Source organism: Rhamphochromis longiceps, linkage group LG19 (assembly GCF_057381845.1).
Source record: "Rhamphochromis longiceps isolate RC_006_pf linkage group LG19, R_longiceps_female_GT1.1, whole genome shotgun sequence".
NCBI lineage: Eukaryota > Metazoa > Chordata > Actinopteri > Cichliformes > Cichlidae > Rhamphochromis > Rhamphochromis longiceps.
In genome coordinates this window covers 22,642,424-22,662,533 of record NC_140575.1, presented here as the reverse complement: position 1 = coordinate 22,662,533, position 20,110 = coordinate 22,642,424, and the positions used below count along the sequence as shown (strand labels likewise).

General features: G+C 40.6%; 1 protein-coding gene across 1 annotated transcript in view; it reads left to right on the top strand.

Moving 5' to 3' along the window:
- The window catches only part of stard9 (StAR-related lipid transfer (START) domain containing 9), a 41,387-nt gene that overhangs the window by 4,471 nt on the left and 16,806 nt on the right, over nt 1-20,110 (top strand). The window contains exons 3-17 of the mRNA XM_085390829.1: nt 1,690-1,806; nt 12,785-12,901; nt 13,088-13,120; nt 13,246-13,307; nt 14,058-14,170; nt 15,298-15,440; nt 15,593-15,660; nt 15,856-15,953; nt 16,085-16,291; nt 16,442-16,539; nt 16,629-16,706; nt 16,997-17,074; nt 17,441-17,620; nt 18,416-18,467; nt 18,733-18,858. Coding sequence (XP_085246955.1) covers nt 1,690-1,806; nt 12,785-12,901; nt 13,088-13,120; nt 13,246-13,307; nt 14,058-14,170; nt 15,298-15,440; nt 15,593-15,660; nt 15,856-15,953; nt 16,085-16,291; nt 16,442-16,539; nt 16,629-16,706; nt 16,997-17,074; nt 17,441-17,620; nt 18,416-18,467; nt 18,733-18,858 — 1,570 coding nt within the window. The remainder of the gene's footprint in view (nt 1-1,689; nt 1,807-12,784; nt 12,902-13,087; nt 13,121-13,245; nt 13,308-14,057; nt 14,171-15,297; nt 15,441-15,592; nt 15,661-15,855; nt 15,954-16,084; nt 16,292-16,441; nt 16,540-16,628; nt 16,707-16,996; nt 17,075-17,440; nt 17,621-18,415; nt 18,468-18,732; nt 18,859-20,110) is intronic.

Here is a 20,110-nt window from a genome sequence, read left to right as displayed (position 1 = left end):
ATATAATGAGCTTAGTAGGTCTACTTTAAGTTAAATGATATAATGACATAAATATAATTATTACCTTTTCAACCACAGGCAAAATATTAGATTGGGAAATTAAGTGCAAGAACAATAATAAAACACAAATGTTATCATGAGCAGATGTAGCAGAGACTCATTGGATCCCCAGTAAATTGTAATGATTTTTTTATTTTACATTGCAGGCAGTGACTTAGAAGCATTGTTCAGGTGCTGGACTTTTCCAGTGCAGTTGTTACGCACGAGTGAATGCAAATGCTGCTGTGCTGTCTTTCCTCAGTTCAGGATTCACTTGCAGTAAGCAGAAAGTTGTGCAGTGTTAATGCACTGTGGCAAAGAAAGAACTGGAGTAGGAGTAAGCTTGTTGCTAATGAATGGAAAAAGCTTGCTTGCAATTCCACACTGTTGTTTAGAGCCTCATAAACAATGTCCATAGTACTCACTTCATGACTGGGATGTTTGGTTTCATTTTCTTGTTTTTTCATGTTATTAAAAGCATGCACGCTGTAAAGTCTGTCACTATGCTTATTTGTATAAGGTAGAATTTAGTACTTACCAGAGATGGGCAGTAACGCGTTACTTGTAACTGTAATCTGATTACTTTTTTCAAGTAACGAGTAAAGTAAGGGATTACTATTGCAAAAACGGTAATTAGATTACCGTTACTTTCCCGTAGGAACGCTGCGTTACTGCGTTACTAAAACCGTGATTTTTTTTGCGAGAATGTCTCATGACAGTGACGTAAGCGAGTGCGCCGTTAGTGACAACAGCTGTGTGCAGGTCAACAATGGATCATATATCGAGTGCAGGAGAGAGTATGAGCGTGCAGCGTTTAAAGCTTGGAAGTACTGACCTTACTTTGAGTTTGATTCCATAAAAAGTGACAAAAACATTAGTGTCCGTTGTGCGTAGGAAGAAAACTTTTTACAGTGAAAAACCCCCCCCCTAAACTTCCAAGCAAGCACCGAGTGCACAACGACGTAATGGGAAACTCACAGAGAAACTCGCGGATTCATCAACTGACCGCGGCACACCTGCACCAGGGTAAACCTCCGCCTACCGCAGTCCTGCTTTACAGGTGAAAATAGAGCAACAGGACCGCTGAGTCTTTGACTTTATTTATTTCCTGCTGTGTTTTACTTGCATCTATTTGAAAGAGTGAGTGTAAACACAAAAAATATTTTATTTTATGTGCTGGAATGTGCAGAAAATAGGTTTAAATGTTAAACTAATTTATTCAAGTCAGAGAATGTTGCAGATAATTACATTTTTGCTTGATGCATAAAGTTAAAAGATTAAAACTGATAAAACAAGTTAAAAAAAGAGACTTTTCCATTTGATTACATTTTGTATGATGGAGTATGCAGAAAAAGTAGAATTGGGCTGAAAGATCTATCGCTTTATCACCTCTTCAGGTTGTAAATCGTGTTTTTAAAAAGTAACTAAGTAACTAAGTAATTAATTACTTTTGAAAATAAGTAATCAGTAAAGTAATGTAATTACTTTTTGGGGAAGTAATCAGTAATTAGTTACTGATTACTTTTTTCAAGTAACTTGACCAACACTGGTACTTACTGGCCGTGCTGCTTTACTGTGGTAAGCATTGTTACTTATGTATCTTAAATGTAGACTAATTATATGTCTTACACTTTTATCTCCTTCCTAAAGTTGGATGGACGGACAGAAGGAGCTGTAGATTCCAGGGAGAAGCTTCTGGAATTTTGTTTTGACTACTGCTACTGGTCGGTGGATCGCGCAGACCCTCACTATGCATCGCAGGAGGAGGTAATGACCTAACTCACTGTGATTATGTTACTCACCGCAAATAACATGGTATCCTAAGTCATTATTTTTACAAAGGTGGTTGCTCACTGACTTATTGGTGGTAGTTATTTATGTTGTAAGCATCTACACAGTATATTAAAACACCAGAGTCTATGTCTATCATTTAGCCTCAAACATAACCTTTCTGTAATGTTAAGCCTGCAGTTCAGACCTTTAAATCCACAATCAAAATTTAACCAAACAGAATGCTCTAAAATTCTTGAATATATTACTTTTGAATGCAGTCTAATAGATAAAAATATCCATGTATTTTTGGTGAACAGGATCTGGTTTGATGTGTAGTTGTTTGCACTGCAGCATTGCCCAAAGCTGTTTCTTGTTTTCGTGCCATATTACATGCACTATTGTGGGTGGACACTGTGTGTGCGCTGATCCAAGTTTTGGCCACAAGTTGACTCTGGGCAAACAGAATCTCCAAAAGAAGAACCCAGAGGAAGCACGGTCCTTGTAGACAAACCACAACAAGAAGGGTGTGTGTTGTTTTCTATGTTTTTACACAGACGGCCACTCGGGGGACGTGATATCAGCTCCATCTGTTACCCTGCAGTCTCTTTGCCTCAGAAATGGCATGGCTAGAGTCGGCTTGCTTTTCATGTCCTGACTGTGACTGGGTGATTAGATATCTTCGCACTGCTTTGATTGGAGAGTGTTACTGGAACCTGAGATGGGCTTGAGATTAAGACGAGGTAGTGCCCATTTTTCAAGGAAATTTCCTCATATGGATTTTTCTTATTACACATAGGTTTGTCTCATTATGAATTTCTTTTTCCGTCACGTTTTACTTAGCGCAAAAGCTTAACAAAAAAACCTTTGGTTTTAGAGCCAGTCCACTTATTCTGTCCTTTGTTAATGGGGTTTCCTTCTCTGCCACGCCCTCTGTGCTGCACTCCACTCTTGTCAGTACTGCTTTTGTATGTGTTTGAGAAAGACTGGGCTGTGCCAATGGCCCACACACTGCACAGAACTATAGACAACACAACACTTCTTCCTGTCTCTGCTTCTGGCTTTATCCGCTTGTGTCCTCAGCGGAATCGTGTCCAGTCACAGTGGCCTGAAGACATTCCTCTGATGGCCTGGTGTGGGAGAAAGGGCACCAGTGATGGACTGAGCTGCTGGATTTAAATCTGACCTCCTTTCCAGAACTAGAGTCCAAAGCATTGTCTCCTCAATAGATTATGTATATCGTCATGTCAGCTGCTTACTGATCAGACATTATAGTTGAAAATGTTTAAACTGAGTCTTTCTCTGATGGATTTGATGACACAAGGCCTGATGTAAAAAGGAGAAAAGACTGATTGCATGCTGCAGGGCAAGAACCATGATTAATGGCGCATTGCCAGGTAGACTTACATGTTCAGAAACCAGTCGTAACTATGTTACCAAACAAACTGGCAACCGAACTTTGCAACAATGCCCTGTTGTGCTACCTCATTTAACTGCCATTACATTTTGGTCATTGCTCCAACGTCACCCCTATGGATTTTGTTGTTTTTGTTTCCTAGCTTAATGAGGTGATGCTATTTTTTGCCAGTGCTGGATTTCTCATAGTTTCTACTCAAGCAAATTATATTTTTGCATACTTTACTTTTTTTTCATAGCAGGAAAACAGACTTTGCCTTGCATGCAGTGTAGTTCCCAGGAGACTGAGACAATCTGAAACAGTGGGGGAATGAGACATGGAGAAACTGGATCTTAACTCCTGCTTTTCCAGTCCAGCAGGACTATCTCACCACTCCCACCTCCCCTCTCCTCTCCCCATGGATACATGCCTGCTGCTCTGTGCTGTCCACTGTACATGTCCATGCATCACTGATAGTTTACACTAGATGCTTGTAGTGTCTTCCAGCTTCATACACGGTTATAGTGAAGAGTGAAGACAGAAATGTAGTGTCTTATATCTGATTATATCTGATTCTTTTCAATGAGGACTGTTCACAAAAAGTTGACCTTTTAGGTCGGGAGGTTTGGTGTTTAATATTTATGTTTATAGGAGAAGGCTGAGTAGGGAGGAATGAGAATGGCTTTGCCAGGTGATGAAGGGTAAGATTTTGGAAGAGATTTATAATGCATAATGAAAGCCAGCTGTTTGGCTAATGTAGCAAAACAAGTGGGACTGTTTGTCTAAATGGTGCCTTTGTTTTTGGCTTAGATATTAGGCAAACAAATATTATTTCCCCCTTATTTATTACCACAAACCCCTCAGCTTGTTTATTGCTTCGGTCTGTAAGAAACATGGAAGGGAAAAATTAAAGAGAAGCAGCGGATTTGAGTTTGGATAGAGACAAATGGCAAGAGAAAGTGATTAGAGACAAAGAGGGAATGCTGCTGAGGAGGAGGGGATATGGGCCGGGGGTCCGCTGTGCCTCTGCAGCCCCCCAGCTCTCCCCTGCCAAACTCACAGCTGCCTCACTAAGCAATTTTTCACAGTCAAATTTCAGCGTGACAACGTCACTGCTGAGGATTCAGCTCGGAGCACAAGGTTTTCTGTTGATTGCCTAATGGACTCAGATTGCAGGGGCTTTCCCCTCCCTGTCATCTGTATCTCTGACTTTTGTCAGTGTGCTGTGCGATTTAAATATGGCAGCAGTGTTTCTAGGTCTGTGTGTCAGTGGTGCTGCAGAGCGAGGGGAAGAATGGCTTCTCTGTGCATTGGAATAATCCTTCACACGCATGTGAGCAGTCGGCCGAAGCAACAGCCAACAGCCCTCTTCAGGCTGGTTTGAATTATCTACAAACATGGCACCAAATAGACCACATGTTGTCAGCATAGAAATCTGAGATCTATGCCATATGGGTGCAGTGTGAGCACCTGTGTTTTATGGATACTCTGCCCTCACTTTTTCTATCAGCGAGGGAAGCAGATGAAAGGAATCATTTACGACAACGAGTTAAAGTGTGTACATAGAAGCGTACCACAAAGGATGCGGTGAAGTCATTTGAAGACAACTGTAAACTTCAAATGGAGCCTCTCTGTAACATGTTCACTGTGCACACTTTAGTTGCTGTAGAAAGAACCTTGTGTGTGTGTGTGTGTGTGTTATTTAAAATGGGACACTTGTTACTGTTTTATTTATAGTAGACATACAACATTGATATGTTAGTGTATTATGAAGTGTGGTGTGAACGTGTGGACCTCTGGAAGAGCAGCTGCTACTCTATAAAAGCTAATGGGGAGCTAACAATATTGGTGTATTTCAAGCCTATCTGTAATGATACTGCATAAGTCTGGTCCCTAGTAAATGCGACTATATACTGAGCCACTCTAACCTACCCATGGGGGATATCACACAAGGCTCCCACCAGTCTGAAGCCTGCAGAAATAATTCCCAGCTTCCCATAAAGATTGTAATATGCAGGTCCACTGTACAGTGTTCTGCTTTGGCCTATTTAACAGCGATATGAGGGGGAGGAGCAGCAAGTCCCCAAACTCTTTCCAGATATGGTTTTATTTATTTGTGTTAAGCCTTGCCTTTGCCACAGTAGTTGCATCAGAAGTCAAGGCAAAATGAAGTGAAATACACTGTTGGAGTGCCCCCTGCCTTCATTTTTCTTCACTTCCCCTCCTCTGCTCTGCTTTTCTTTCCCTGGTGCCCTTCATCATGTGTAGGGATGCCTGAGTAATGAAGAGCAGCCTATCTGTTTGGCCTGCACATCTCTGTCTTTCCCCCTCCCTCTCATACAACCTCTCTGCTCTTCCATGCTAATTTGACCTACAAATTCTGTCCAAGTGTGACAAACGAGAGCGTTGTTGAACTCTGGCCAAACAGCTTCCTCTGTGTCTCTTCTTGCTGCTTGTGATTCAGCCTCTGCTGCCCGTGTCCTCGCGCTCCCTTTTTCCTCTCTGTGATGTTCCCTTTCCCTTTTCTCTCTCTTTCTAATCTAACTCTATAAACCCAGATTCCTTGCAGGAAGGACAAAGATCTCCTGTGACATCTTTTTTTGTTGTTGTTGTCCCATGTCTAAACAAAGGCATTTAGTTTTGCTCAGGGCCCAGCTGTTGTGTTTGTGTAACCCACTTGGAAAGTGTAGGACGGGAACTGAGTGACCCTTATCTCTGCTGCAGCTGTCCACCTCTGGACAGAAAACTGGGAGTAAAACCATTTTCACATGCAGACTCTCAGCTATGCATTGCTGTTGGTGACGCCCCTCTTGCCCGATCCTTTTGGTTGCGTCACACTCGGCTAAAGCAACGAGAAGCCAAAGTTTTAAATGTGGTTAAATGCTTCGCTCTGCTGGCCGTTTGCCATCACCCTTGACGACATTTACACGTATTTACACACAGACACGCTACACATAAATACTTCTCTGGGGTTTAGCGCAAAGCAGGCCACATAAAACCAGACCAGCAGTTGGCACTTCCACAGTGAGCGATTACAGGACTTAACTCATTACAGAGGCATTATTCCATGACTTTTTTTCCCCACCGTATTGCTGTATTTCTGTGCAGGAATCGCTTTTTCGTCAACCTTTCTCACGCACTTCATTTCCTTCCACCACTTTTCCCTTCTAGTTTGTTACCAAGCCACAAACTAGGCTCTGTGTTTGGGAAAAATTAGTTTTGCTCCGTGTTTTAAAACAAACTTGAACACAGTATTTGCCAGATCTCTGGCATAAAAAACAGCCAGATTCTTGTTTTACAGATCTGCTCCAGCTTACTTTGATGCGCATGAGGTAACTCAGGATTTTAGGTCTGTTGCTTATATAAACTTTTAGTAGATAGATACTAGACAGGACTCACCACTTGTTTAAAAAAAGCTGTAGTAAATATCACGTGGCACCATTTTAATGTAACATTTCTTTGCTTAAGTTTCATCATAATTTGAGGCCGCAAATGCATTTTATTAAGAGATAACGGTGTGCACAGTCTATTCTTGCACAACCAAGTGTTTCACTTAGTGCATCCCTGCGTAGCTGGATGATAAAAATAATATTATGTGATCTGCATTTTAAGTAATCTTTCCTCTGGAGGCTCTGAAGGCAGTTTTTCTCCATATTCTTCTTGATAATGTTTTTTTTTTTTCCACACTGAAGAGAGGGATTTAGCTTCTGCTAGATCTGGAGCCCTTCTGCTTTCCTCTTTCCTGCTTACTGTGTTTTGACAGTGACTCTGACCGGTGTTTCCTTCATTTAGAATGAAATCTATATTTTGCTTTTTCATTGTTAGATTGTTTTTCCTCAGAGGGCAACGCTTTTGTCCTTGTTTTGGTTGCTGTTTCGGCAGCCACTTAACTGGTCAGATGCAGACATGGGCGCGTGCACATGCAGCGACCTTCCTGTTCATTGTGGTGTTTAGTTTCTGTCTGTTTTGAGGAGTTGATCAAGCCTGCACATTTGCTGTCGCCTTGGCCTGGAAATTTCAGTCTCCAGGCTATTTCTTTATTCCAGAAATGCCATCTGCCTCATATCTCACCTGCTTTGTTAAGCCAGAAATGCATCCTAATGCTGCAGGGTGTTGCAAACTGGGAAAGTAGGTTGTGACAGAAAGCCATTGTGTTCACTGAAGCAGGTTGAGTACAGTGACACAAATTACAGTTTACTGATTTTAATTTGGTGTGACAATGGCGACAAACAACGGGGTCACTTTAATATTTCCTGACACTGGCTGTTGAGACAAAACTCACACACAATGTTATTGTGTCAAGAAGGTGAATTAAAGTCGAGCTTCTTCTTGTGGTTTTTACAATATATAGTCAACTTTGAATAAAAACAGTACAAATTTCTTGGTAGAAACAGAAAACAATAGTAATGGTTTACTAGACAGTACAGAGACAGTCAGGTTCAAAGGAGCGAAAAGTTAAAGGAAAGTTCCTGCTCTTTGTGCTAAGCCTGGAGGGACACTAGGCCTTGTTGTAGAGGCCTTGTTGTAGCCCCCATAGAGTGAATTTAAGAGGGTCAACTTTAACAAGGACTGTATTGATTCTCTGTGTTTGAGAGGGGAGACGTTGTCTGTGTCTGTTTTTCAATAGCACCATGAGGACAAGACAGAGGCGGCAGTGCTTTTTGTCTTCATGTTTAAGCCTTCATTCAGCTAAGAGGCAGGGGGTAACACTTGGTGGTCTGCACCCAAGTGGGCTGCACACTTTGGCATTTGTAGGAATGAGAACCGTTATTGAGCTACAGTTGCACAGTTAAGGTGCTTTTACTTTCAAATGATCTCTTTGTATCAAATATTACACTTTACTTTGGCTTTATTCTATTATTTTGATCTTTCTCTGTATACAGTATATCATACTGTATATTAAAAGTCAGTTACAAATTATATTCTTACTATCAAGACCCCAAAAGGTTTTAAGAACAGAAGTTAGCTTAAAGATCTTCTGCACTAAAGATGGTTAAAATAAATTCCTAATTTGGAGGGAAAATTATGATTTAGGTATTTCTACCTGTGTGTCTGTAGAGTGATTTATGAGGCCATTCAGAAAAACCAGCCGTCATGGAAACACTTTTACAAGCTGGATGTGGCTCTTTCTGTACATTTCTTTAAGCTGCATACATTTTCATGGTTTTTATTTCAGAAGTGGCATGTGGTGCTAGTTAATATTTGAAGCAGGTGTTTACTATTTATATAAAAGTTTGACAGTTTGCTTTCTTGCTGTTTTTTTGCTACAATAACACGATATGCTGTTGGTCTCTGCGTGAGCTTCGCTCCATCATGTCAGTGCTAAATATTTTACTTGTCTGAGAAAACCCAAGGCTGTTGAATATTACCACACAACCTCACACAGTCCTAAGAAGAACTAGATGACCACTGAATACATTCAGAGTACTTTCACAAGGCTTGAGTCTTTCACAAGAGTTTTCAGCCACATCCAACTTAAATCTGGCCTTGCAAAATTGTGGGAATAGAGTATATACAGGCTTAACTCCAGGTTCTCGCATATCGTCAAAGCAGTTGGTAGTGTGATACACATGTGTGCACACACACAGGAGGCATGTTAAAAGTATTCCTTGATCTTTGGAGGTTGTGGTAGCTTTGAGAGGAATCCTCCTCTCTTCTCTGTGTACCCACCACCAGTCTCCATGGTCCAAACTTGAGCCTGGGGGGCCTGGGAAAGAAAACCCCTCTCTGATCCCAGGGTGTGTTATGGTTTTTGGGGGAGAATGTGCATCTCAGGTCTGGTCTAGCTCAGGTTCCCAATGCCCCCAAAGGTATGTGTTGCTTTTGGACATAGCTTTTGGGTTGCAGCTGAGGCCACATGTCCTCAGAAACGGGTTTATTGATCGGTTGTATACAATGGACAACAATCAAGTGATTTATAATTTGCCCAGTCGTTGTTCATCTAACCTGCATGCACATAGTTGTCTGTATAGTACATTTTATAAGTGATAAACAACCACTTTGCTTCATAGAGCCTGTTCCCATAATAGAAGATGTTTGGCTTCGCTAAGAATCATAATAAATATTTGCTGATTCTACACCTCTGTGATGCCAGGCGAAGCTTTTGAGCTTAATTGGTACTAAAGGGTCGAACGCATTCCAATAAAATATCCCCCAAATTCAGGATTCTGACCCCACCATTCACATGTTACAGGAGAAAATGAGATTTGCCAGAAAAGGGAGTGTTTTTCCAGTCTTCTCTTGTCCATGTTTGGTGAATCTGTGTGAACTGTAGCCTCAGTATCGTCTTCCTAGCTAACAGGAGTGTCACCTGCTGTGGTCTTCTGCTGCTGTAGCCCATCTACTTGAAGGCGCCACATGTTGTGCATTCAGAGATGGTCTTACACATATCTTGACTGTAAAGAGTAGGGCTGAACGATATATCGCATTTGCGATAATATCGCGACATGATCAAGTGCAATTTTCTAACCGCAAAGGCTGCGATTATACTCTGGACATGTCCAAATTCATGGGCTGCATCCTCCTGAGGCCGCATTTGTAGACCGATTACGTCACAGCGACGTGCCGAAGGCTGTCCAAATTACTACCATATCCCAGAATTCATAGCGCGGCCCAGCCAAACTCCAGTTTCCAGCAATGGCGGCCGCTACTAAGTTTTAAAATTACTCATACTAATCTTTCTGGGTCACAAAATAAACTTTTAACATATTTTCAGGCGAGAAAGTAGTTGTGTAAACATCAAATATCTGCTCGGTTTATCAAGATATCCCATATTTGCAAAAGTGCTTCGACGTTTTCAGAGGCGTCTGCTACCCACCAGCTCGACAGCTAGCCGGGAGCTCGAGGGTTACTGATGCGGCCGAGAACGGCACAACTCCCGGCACATCATTTTCAGATCACCGCGGAGTTTCGCTGCTCGGGTTAAACGTAATATATAAGTCACTTAGACAACCTAAAAATGTTATTGTTGGGCTTTTTTCAGTGTTTTGTTTGTTCGTGAGTAAATCGGTTTGGCTGAGATTAAAGTTATTAGATTAGATAAAATAAAACTTTATTAATCCCCCGGGTGGGTTCCTCCTTGGTTTTCACACAGCTGACTAAACGTCAAACAGAAAACTTATTAAACAGAAGTATGAGACAGTCGAGAATTTACACCAGTGTCTGGTTATATTTTAGATAGCAAGAAGCAGACGGCCGAGTTTATTAAACTCCACCGAGACAGCGGTGACGCTAATCAGAAGGCTAGACCGTCCAATTTCACGCCTTTAAATTTTAAAGGCGTGTTTGTGTGTGTGTTTATACAATTGCTATTATGTTTGCACTTTATGTGTAATGTTACTGACTGCAGAGATCAGTAAGATGTGTGTATTTTTTATTTATTAGTTTTATTTATTTAATATTATTTTTTAATTGAATGACTGTCTAGTAGTTCACAGATGTCGAAAAACTGAGTGTGGTAAAGCCACTGATTTTTTTTTATGTATATTTCTGCAATCTGCACATTGTACTGACTTTCATTTTAATGTTTACACCAGGGTTCCTTGTCAGCACTTTATGCTCAGATGTTTGTAAGCTAAAAATAAACTATTGTGTATGTTCAAATATACTGTTGTGATTGAAGAAGTTAAATAAAAATGTCAGTCATAAATTCATGCATCACCTCATGTCATCATAACAGAGGTCTGTCTTCCAGGAAAGAACAGTTTAAAATTAATGTAATATAGTATTGGCCATACTATATGATGTATTGCTTGTCTTTGTTTAATAATACAGAAGACAAAGACCTTAAAAAATAATCGCATATCGCATCGCAATCGCAATATTGGGGCAAAAAATCGCAATTAGATTATTTTCCATAATCGTTCAGCCCTAGTAAAGAGTGGTTACAGCATTTGAGTTAGTGTCGCCTTCCTAGCTTGAAGACGTCTGGTCATTCTCCTGTGACCTCTGGCCTCAAATACTCGTTGTTTTTGCTTTCCCAGAGAACTTCTGCTCACTGGATGTCTGTCTCTTTTTTTTTTTTCTTTTTTTTTTTACATTATCTGTAAAGCCTAGAGATAGTTTGAACTGGAGCGGGTCCTCTTGACCATGTCTACATGCCTAAATGCATTGGTTTTCTGCACTGTGATTGGCTGCTTAGAGAGCTTGTGTTCAGGAGCAGTTGAATAAGATAAGATAAGATAACCTTTATTAGTCCCACACGTGGGAAATTTGTTTTGTCACAGCAGGAAGTGGACAGTGCAAAAGTTATGAGGCAAAAATTTGAATACAATAAGAATAAATACAGTACACAACTGTACAGAATAGAATAAAATAAAATACTATATACAGTAGAATAAAATAAAATAAATATACAATAAGATAAAAATAGAATACAAATACAAATACTATATACAACTGAGTAAAAATACAACGATGACAGAAAGGATTATTGCACTTAGTATTATTGGTGTACTGCAACAGGATTTTTCACTTTGTATATGTTTATTGAGTTTAAACAACAACTGAGAAGAGCCCAGCTGCTGAGATAATGTCTTAATTGTTTTTGCACAATAGCCATATGCTCATTGGAAAACAGATTTCTTGTCCATAAATTATGACTGTGTAAGATTAGTATCTTAATAACTGTTGAAAGTTGTCAAGATTAAAATCCTGATTGTTTGCTGTGCTGATCGTAAAGCTCTTTGAGGCCTAATCATGATTTATGATTCTATATAAATAGAAATGACTTCACCTCAGTTTATAAGACTTTGTTATTCAACCCTTATTTGGTATTTACTGCCTATTACTCCATGATTTTAAGACAGAGGCTCAACATCCTGGATTACTGTTATATAATATATCTGTTTAGATTTTCATCTGTTTTGACATAAATGCAAGTAATAAAAAGCTAATTTGTAAAAATGCAAGTTTGGATTGATAGCAAATTCTCCTACACTACTATATCTCTGCTGCAAACACAAAATGATATGACTGCATTTCATTTGCCAGTATAGGTTTCAGGAAAAGTCTTTGTTCTCCTATAAAAATAAGTAGTTGAGATTTGGCCTTGTGCTGGTCATCTGCATGCTCTGGAGCTCAGATGCAGACACAGTAAGAAGGAAAACAAGAGGCCTCAGTTGATTGTTTTAGCGGGGCTTTCCGGGATCCCCTGTCCGAGGACTTTGCTGTTAGTCAAAGTTTATTTTCCTGACCCAGCCATTTTTCAGTCTTTTTGCCCTCACATTTGTTTCTCTTACATCTGCACTCTGCAAAATTGTTTACCTTGAGTATTAGCTGACCTCCATGCTCCCTGCACAAATACATCAGCAGGAAGGAACATTACCTCCCCACCACTGGCCTCATGCCACAGCATTGTGATCAAGAAACCTTAGTGTAAATCTATACTCGTGTAAAACACAACTGCAGTGCAGATCAAGGGCTTTCAGTTACATTGTAAACAACCCAGCAGCCCCTACTTGTTTTATTAAAATAATCTTCGAAGGGATGGAAGGGAGGAATCCAGGTGTGCTTTTTAACTCTGCATACTCTTTGTGCATTTCTGGTTAAGGGAGTGTGTGTATGTGTTAATTTCTTCAGGTGTTCCAGGACCTGGGTGTGTCGGTACTGTCCGGAGCTTCTGAGGGCTACAATGTGTGCCTGTTTGCTTATGGTCAAACAGGATCTGGAAAGACTTACACCATGATGGGGACGCCGGTGAGGAGAGTCCTGGAATCACTGCACAATATTAGATGCACTTTTTTCATGCCTTAGTTAATATTATAAAGGACATTGAAGGGTCCAGCTCATGCTACGCAGGCAGAAAATGCTTTGTTTTATAAATCTTTCGGTTGTGGCCCACACGTTAATGTTGGTCACTCTTTTTTTTTCAATTTTCTTTAGGACTCCATGGGCTTGACTCCTCGCATTTGTCAGGTAAGGTGGTTGATTAATACTCAACTCAGGTGGCGACACGAATGAAGTGAACATGCTGAACATTCATCTTCCTGAGTATCTAGTATTGTAGGTTGAAGTAACCTGCTGATCTTCTTTCCTCCCAGGGTCTCTTTCAGTCTGAAGACACTTTTTCAGATGGGCAGAACTCAAGCAGAGTGGAGATCAGGTACTTCTTTATTGCAGAGATCTGTGTCTTCTGATTCTAATCAATTTAATTGGGCCTTTTGTTGAAGTTTAATTCAAATTAGACAAGAGTTTATGGTGCAGTTATGCTGAAAAACTGTAGCCAGCAAAATTAAAACAGGATTCATTTCTGTTTTAATTTCTCTGGGAAAATTTGTTCATTTTAAGCTCTTCCTGCCCTTCACTCATAAATGTTAAATGGACTTGCACGTCAGTGGAGACGGAGCGCCAGGCTGGAAAGACTTTGGGTTCAGTGTCTTCTCCAAGGACACTTTGGTTTGCGGAGGGGCCAAGGATCAAAGTACTAACCCTGCCATTAGTGGACACCTGAGTACACGCCACTTGAGCCAAAGCTGCAGTATGGTTATTACAAGGAAAAATACAGGGTTTTTTACAATTTGAAGATTACAATCTCTCTAGCATACACACTGTTTCCCAGTTATTTGATTTGCTAAGCAGTTTAAAACACTGCCCGGGTAGCCATGATTACTACCTGGCTGAACTACAGCCAGCTTTTATTGTGTTTTCTAAGCTCTCAAAAAATAGAGCAGAAATAAAAACCTCAGAAGAGTAAAATTTAAGACATAGACATACAGATAATGAATGGAGTAGATTTAGCCAGACATGTGGTGTGCATCTAAGTGACGTTAGGGATATAAAAGACTTTAAGCTGAACTTATATTGAAGCTGATTTTTTTTAAACTTCTGCCTCCTTATTTCTCTGTCCTTGCAGCTTCTTGGAGATCTATAACGAGCGTGTAAGAGATCTGCTGAAGGGAGGAGAGCAGAAGAAGAAAGCCACACTGAGAGTTAGAGAACATCCTGAGAAAGGACCCTATGTACAAGGTGAGTTTTCATTCCTTTCCACTGCTAGACAGAAGAATGATAAATCTACATTAAAAACCCCTAAAATCAAGATGAACAAATTGCATTACAATGTTTAAAACATGACGTAGCAGTTCCAGGTGATGATGCACTAAATGTTGATCTAACGGACCAGCTTCAAGGAGACACAAATCCCTTTGGGATTGCATCAGGAAGGGCATCCGGTGCAAAAAATCTCCCAAATTAAACAGACAGTGACCCCTTGTGAGTAGGGGAGCAGCCAAAAGTATCTTGCATGAATGCACACTCAAGTAGAAGTCAGAAAAAATTCTCTAAGATGTCTTGTTTGTGTTGTTTACAAGTTACAAGTCTTCTTCTGTTTTTGATTTAGTTTTTAGTCACATCTATTTTTAGTTGTTAGATTCCTGTTGCTTCTTTTATTTCACCTTTTCTCTTTTCCCCTTCATCTCTTCATCTTTTCCCTCTCGTTCCCTCCATTTCTTTCTCTCCTTGTCATCCGCCGGACTCTCCGTATTCAGAGCCCCACATCCACTCATTGTCTGTATCAGGAGAAATCCCACTTGGCCAGAGGAAGTGAAGTCATTTCCTTGTGGTTCCAAGCAGTTCCACACACATCATATCCCATTTAGGTTTTCCAAATTCTACTTCTAATCCCTCAGTGCTTTTCCATCCAAACACTGTTTTGCTGCCACTCCTGTTTTCCTTAAACAATTTAACTCTTTGTATTGACCAGCTTAGAGTTAACAAAGAGGAAGAGGCTAAATGATGAGCCAAGAGGCTCCATGATGATCTGTGTGCACATGTTTAACAGCTTTTTAAGTTGGTGATTCATGCCTGGAAGTAGAGCATTGTTAGAAACTGTTGTTTCTAGATGCTGTGGGAAATATTAAAAAGCACATGGTGGGAGCAAGGATTGATGCATTTCCTGTTTGTGTCTCTTTTTTATACTTCTTTCCTCTTAACATTTTAATCCCTGCAAATAATCAAAGCAGCTTTTTTGTCTCATCTCCATTCAGTTTCATGTTTTTAGAAGTTTTGTATGATGTAGAATAAAAATCGGACTGTGTTCAGTCTTGCTCGGGGTTGACCAATACAAATTATCATTCTCTTTGCGTCCCTCCCATCAGACCTTTCATCACATGTGGTCTCAGACTGCAAACAGGCCATAGACCTTCTGGAGGAAGGCATCGCCAACCGCATCACCGCAGCAACCCACAACCATGATGCCAGCAGCAGATCCCATGCAATCTTTACGATTCAGTACACACAGGTCATCTCACTCAGACTCTGCATGTTGTGCTGTTACTTTTTTCCAGATATTCTCATAATACTCCAGAGTATTGAATTTGTATGACGACTGTATAACTGACCACTGATCAATATGCAGACTTTGGGTTATTTACTTTTGTCTTTTCTCTTTAGGCTATCCTAGAAAACAACCTTCCTTCTGAAACTGTCAGCAAGATTAACCTGGTCGACCTGGCTGGGAGGTGAAAATGTTATTTCCTGCTGTCGTGTGCCCTATTTTTTCTCCTTCAGCATTGTTTAAGCCCAAATCGTTGACAAAAGTGCCCCCTAGTGGATACTGACTCTTGCCCTCACTTTGCTGAACTCCCTATTTCACACATTTTTTAGTCATTTTTTATTGATATGATGTTATACTTTGTTTTTGTTGTGTCTACCAGTGAGAGAGCAGATCCCCACTACTGCAGGGATAGACTGACAGAGGGCTCCAACATCAACAAGTCTCTGGTTACTCTAGGCATTGTCATTTCAGCTCTTGGTAAATAAAATGTTTTAGTATTTTTATTTCACTTGAATAAACTTCCACAAAATTCACATCTATTCTCTTGTGTTCTCTCCTGTGCTTGCTTTTTGGCACATCCTTCAATCTTTTTGCCACCACCTCCGCAGCTCAGAACTCACAGATGTCAAGCAGCTGCCAGAGTATCAACAGCGTGGCCTCTGAGGGCGATGGTAGCACAGTGGGTAGCCACAGCAGCTCGCTGTCTGGAGGTGGAGGTGGGAGGAGGCACTGCTTCATTCCCTACAGAGACTCAGTCCTGACATGGCTTTTGAAAGACAGTCTGGGTGGAAACTCCAAAACCATTATGATTGCAAGTGAGTTCAAACTGAGTGATTCCACAATAAATTTTTATTTTCATATATATTCTAAAACTGTATTTAAGAAAACTGACCACCTTATGCCACGTAATGTGAGCGTTAACTGCTGCTGGCTTGTGTGCGTTTCGCGTGTATTTTCTCTTGCAGCGGTCTCACCCTCTGCCAGCAGTTATAACGAGACCCTGAGCACCCTGCGCTATGCTGCCCATGCCAGAAATATTGTCAACAAGCCTCGGGTTAATGAGGTTAGCGGCTGTTTGGAGTCAGATGCCAAGGTTTAATGTTTGATCTAATTGTTTGGATTAGGTTAACGTGCACTTTGATTTCTGTGCAGGATGCGAATGTTCGGCTGATCAGGGAACTGAGAGAGGAGATTGACAGGCTGAAGAGCATGCTGCTCAGCTTTGAAATGGTATGGTGACCTTTTATCGCTAGAGCGTGTCTCTAACTCTCCCAGGGAGACACTCGGCTGCGTTCACTCCCTTAAAAAAAAAAATCCTTCTTAGTACTGTAAGGCTTTGTATAAAAGAGATTCTCACATTACACATTTTTCTACCAAATCCTTAATACAGTGTTTTATATCTTGGTGACAGTTCTAATCCCCTTAGGTGGGCAGGACTGAATTGCATTGTAATGTCTGTGTGACATTTTCCTTTTGCACAGTATGTTGACTGATCATTTCTTTACTCTCTTGATTGACAGCAACGTAATCCCAGTCCATCCTTGAGTGACGAAAGGGATGGAAATCTTTCTGAAATCGTGCTGCAGAACGAGCTAAAGGTAACGCAGGGTCGACACACATGCTTGCATCTGCCTGTCTGAGTCTTTGACACTTTAAGCAAGTGTGACTTCGGTGGAATGTTTTTATCAGGTCGCTGCTTTTTCCAATATTTACCATGTATCTTCTCAAAGATTAGACACCGACACTAACTGAACTGGGATTTTATTTTTTGTTCTGCCTTACTAGGAGACATTGGAAACTTAAACAGTTAAACAAACCAAGTGTTAGAAATCATTCTATCTGAAGAAGTTTTTTCAGTACTACTATCTATAGGACTGGACATTAGTAGCAGATGTTGGTGCCAACGTTTTCTACCTCCCATTCTTCCTGACATTCCTTTCCCCTTACCCATTCCTGGGTTGCAGGTGGAGCAGCTGACAAAGGACTGGTCAGACAGCTGGAGAGACAAGAAGGAGCTCCTGGAGGAGTACAGTGTGGACATCAACAGAGACCGGGCCGGCTTCCTCATCAACTCCCTCCAGCCACACCTCGTTGCCCTTGATGGAGATGTTCTCAGCACCGGTGTCGTCTTTTATCACCTCAGGGTATGATGAGAAAAAAAAGGAAATACAGGGTTTATATTCTTTCTCTTTTTATGCAAGTGTCTTTGCAACCCAGGAGATACGTATTTGTAATTTACAGGCATGCCATAACATTCAAAATATATTTTTTTGCACAAACAACAGAATGCAAACTTTTGCATTTGCTCTACTTTTCTGAAATCTCAAGTTACTGTTTTTGTCAGCTGACTTGACTAAAACCACCTCTGTTTTTCTACTAGATCCCTCCAATCCTCTCATCTTCTTGTACTACTATTTCTCTCTGTACTTCTAGAAAAACTCTTGAGAAAAGGTGCGTTTCTGTTGCCTTTTCTTTTCACTGTATCTTCCAACTGTCCTGTCAACTTCCCCTCTGTGTGTACGTGTGTGTGTCTGCGTGTACCTTCTGCAATGCATAAAACTCTCTTGGATAAGAGGCTCTTAGTTCTGAGGCTAGGAGTCAGGGGAGCTTAAGCTGTCCTGATTCTGACAATGACAAGCGTACCCTTAGGCCTGACAATTACACAGTTTCCTGCATGTGAAGAACTGAGGCCACCTGGGAGCACATGTGGACTTGACACCAAATAAGAAAGCCTTTAATCCCATTAGATAAGACTTCAGATTAAACAAATCACATTTATTTTTCTTCCAGGTAAGTGAAAGAATAGACGTTAAAACCCCTTCACAGAAGATTTTGTGTCAAAATATTTGCTTGTTTTTGTTTTTTTTTTTTAGATATTTTTGTGTTGTATGTGGATTTTGATTAGAGCTATCATGCTCACAATATATTTTTTGTTACAGGAAGGAGTTACCCGCATTGGACCTCAGGACCAATTTGAAGAACCACAAATAGGTATTTATTTATTCTCTTAAAGCCATGCGATAAGAGAGGTCTGGAAACAGAAATGATACAATACAGACAAAGTATATTTTTGAGTTTGTCATGTAGGTTATTGCACACAAGGTGCAGGGTACATTATGACGATGTGGATGTATTATAAGCCCCTTTTTCATTAAATGTTGCATTAGATGCTGTAAATGTTGTGTAGTTGAATAGCAGCAACGGTACAGCTTTCTAAATCAAAATGTGTCACAACATTTCTGCATTCTGTGTGTAGTCTTGCAGGGCAGCGCCAGCTGTGAGATTGAAAACCACGGGGGTGTGGTGACGCTCAGGCCAGTGCCGAGCTGTGTCTGCCTGCTCAACGACAGAGAGGTCACAGAGTCCTGTAGACTGGCTCAAGGTCAGCTCATGTCCTCAGCAGAGCACTTTGTTCATACTGTCTTTGGTTCCCAGCAGGTTTGCCCCAGATAATGTGACAGAAGCTGGTTATCTTGGTACAAAAAGGAGAAAAAAATTTATTTTTTAATTAGAGACGGACCGATCCGATATTACGTATCGGTATCAGTCCAATACTGACGTAAATTACTGGATCGGATATCGGAGAGAAATAAAAATGTAATCCGATCCATTAAATATCAAAAAAGCACCTCACAAAACTTGCGACACGGCGTAACTCGGCTCATAACCGTAGCACGTCGGAGCAGTGTGCTCACGTGATAGAGCGGCTGTGTGTATTTGTAGCCTCGCTACCAAACCAGCATTTCATCTCCGAGGAAGTTATCCCAGAGAGAAGTAAAGCAAGTGTGTAAGTTCATCTCTGAATGTTTGTAAAGCATTCCCACGTTAAGCTTAACAACCGATATATGGAGCGACTGCCTCTTCTTGCTGCTACTTCAATCGTGAAACTGATTAATGATCAGCTGATCGGCTTTTCCGTCGCGTGTCCGTCTCTCTTGTTTGTTTTTGGCCCACTTCGCGCCAGAAAGAGGAAACCAGCGGCTGAACAACAGCAGCACGTTTAAGCTTGATAAGCTGTTGTTAGAATTTATTTAATATTACTTTCTACACCAGGATCTTTTTCTACGTAGCTGATGGCTGGTAACTGTGCAGGGGCGGATCTAGCAAAGTTTAGCCAGGGGGCCAATAGGGCATGAACAGGGAAAAGGGGGCACAAAGACATACTTTTCTTTCTTATTCTCATTTAAAATGTCTAGCTTTTAATAAATAATTATCTGAATCTTACACCCAAAGTTTTAATCTTATGTAAAATATATAGAAGTCCATTACTGTATATAGTAACTGTTAAGTCTAATATACCCTAGTAAGCTATACTACTTTTTCCTTTGGGAAGACACCATCTGTGCAGTCTGCAATTCTGTTGAAGAAAGATGTTGAATCTATTTAATTATTCTTGAAAAATAATTTATTTCTGTGCATTTTTTTTTTCACACTGCATCAAATTAAGGTTGATTACGTCGATTAAGCATCATAAGGTGGAGGGTGGGGGGTGGTTCCCTATTTTTTATTTTTTTTTGCTGGGAGTTTGCAACCCTGTTAGTTAGGTTGCTTAATATTTCTGCTAAGTACTCTTTAAAATACCAGAATAGGAAGGATTGAGTAGGTTTAAGTTTATTAGATTGATCAGTTTTGCT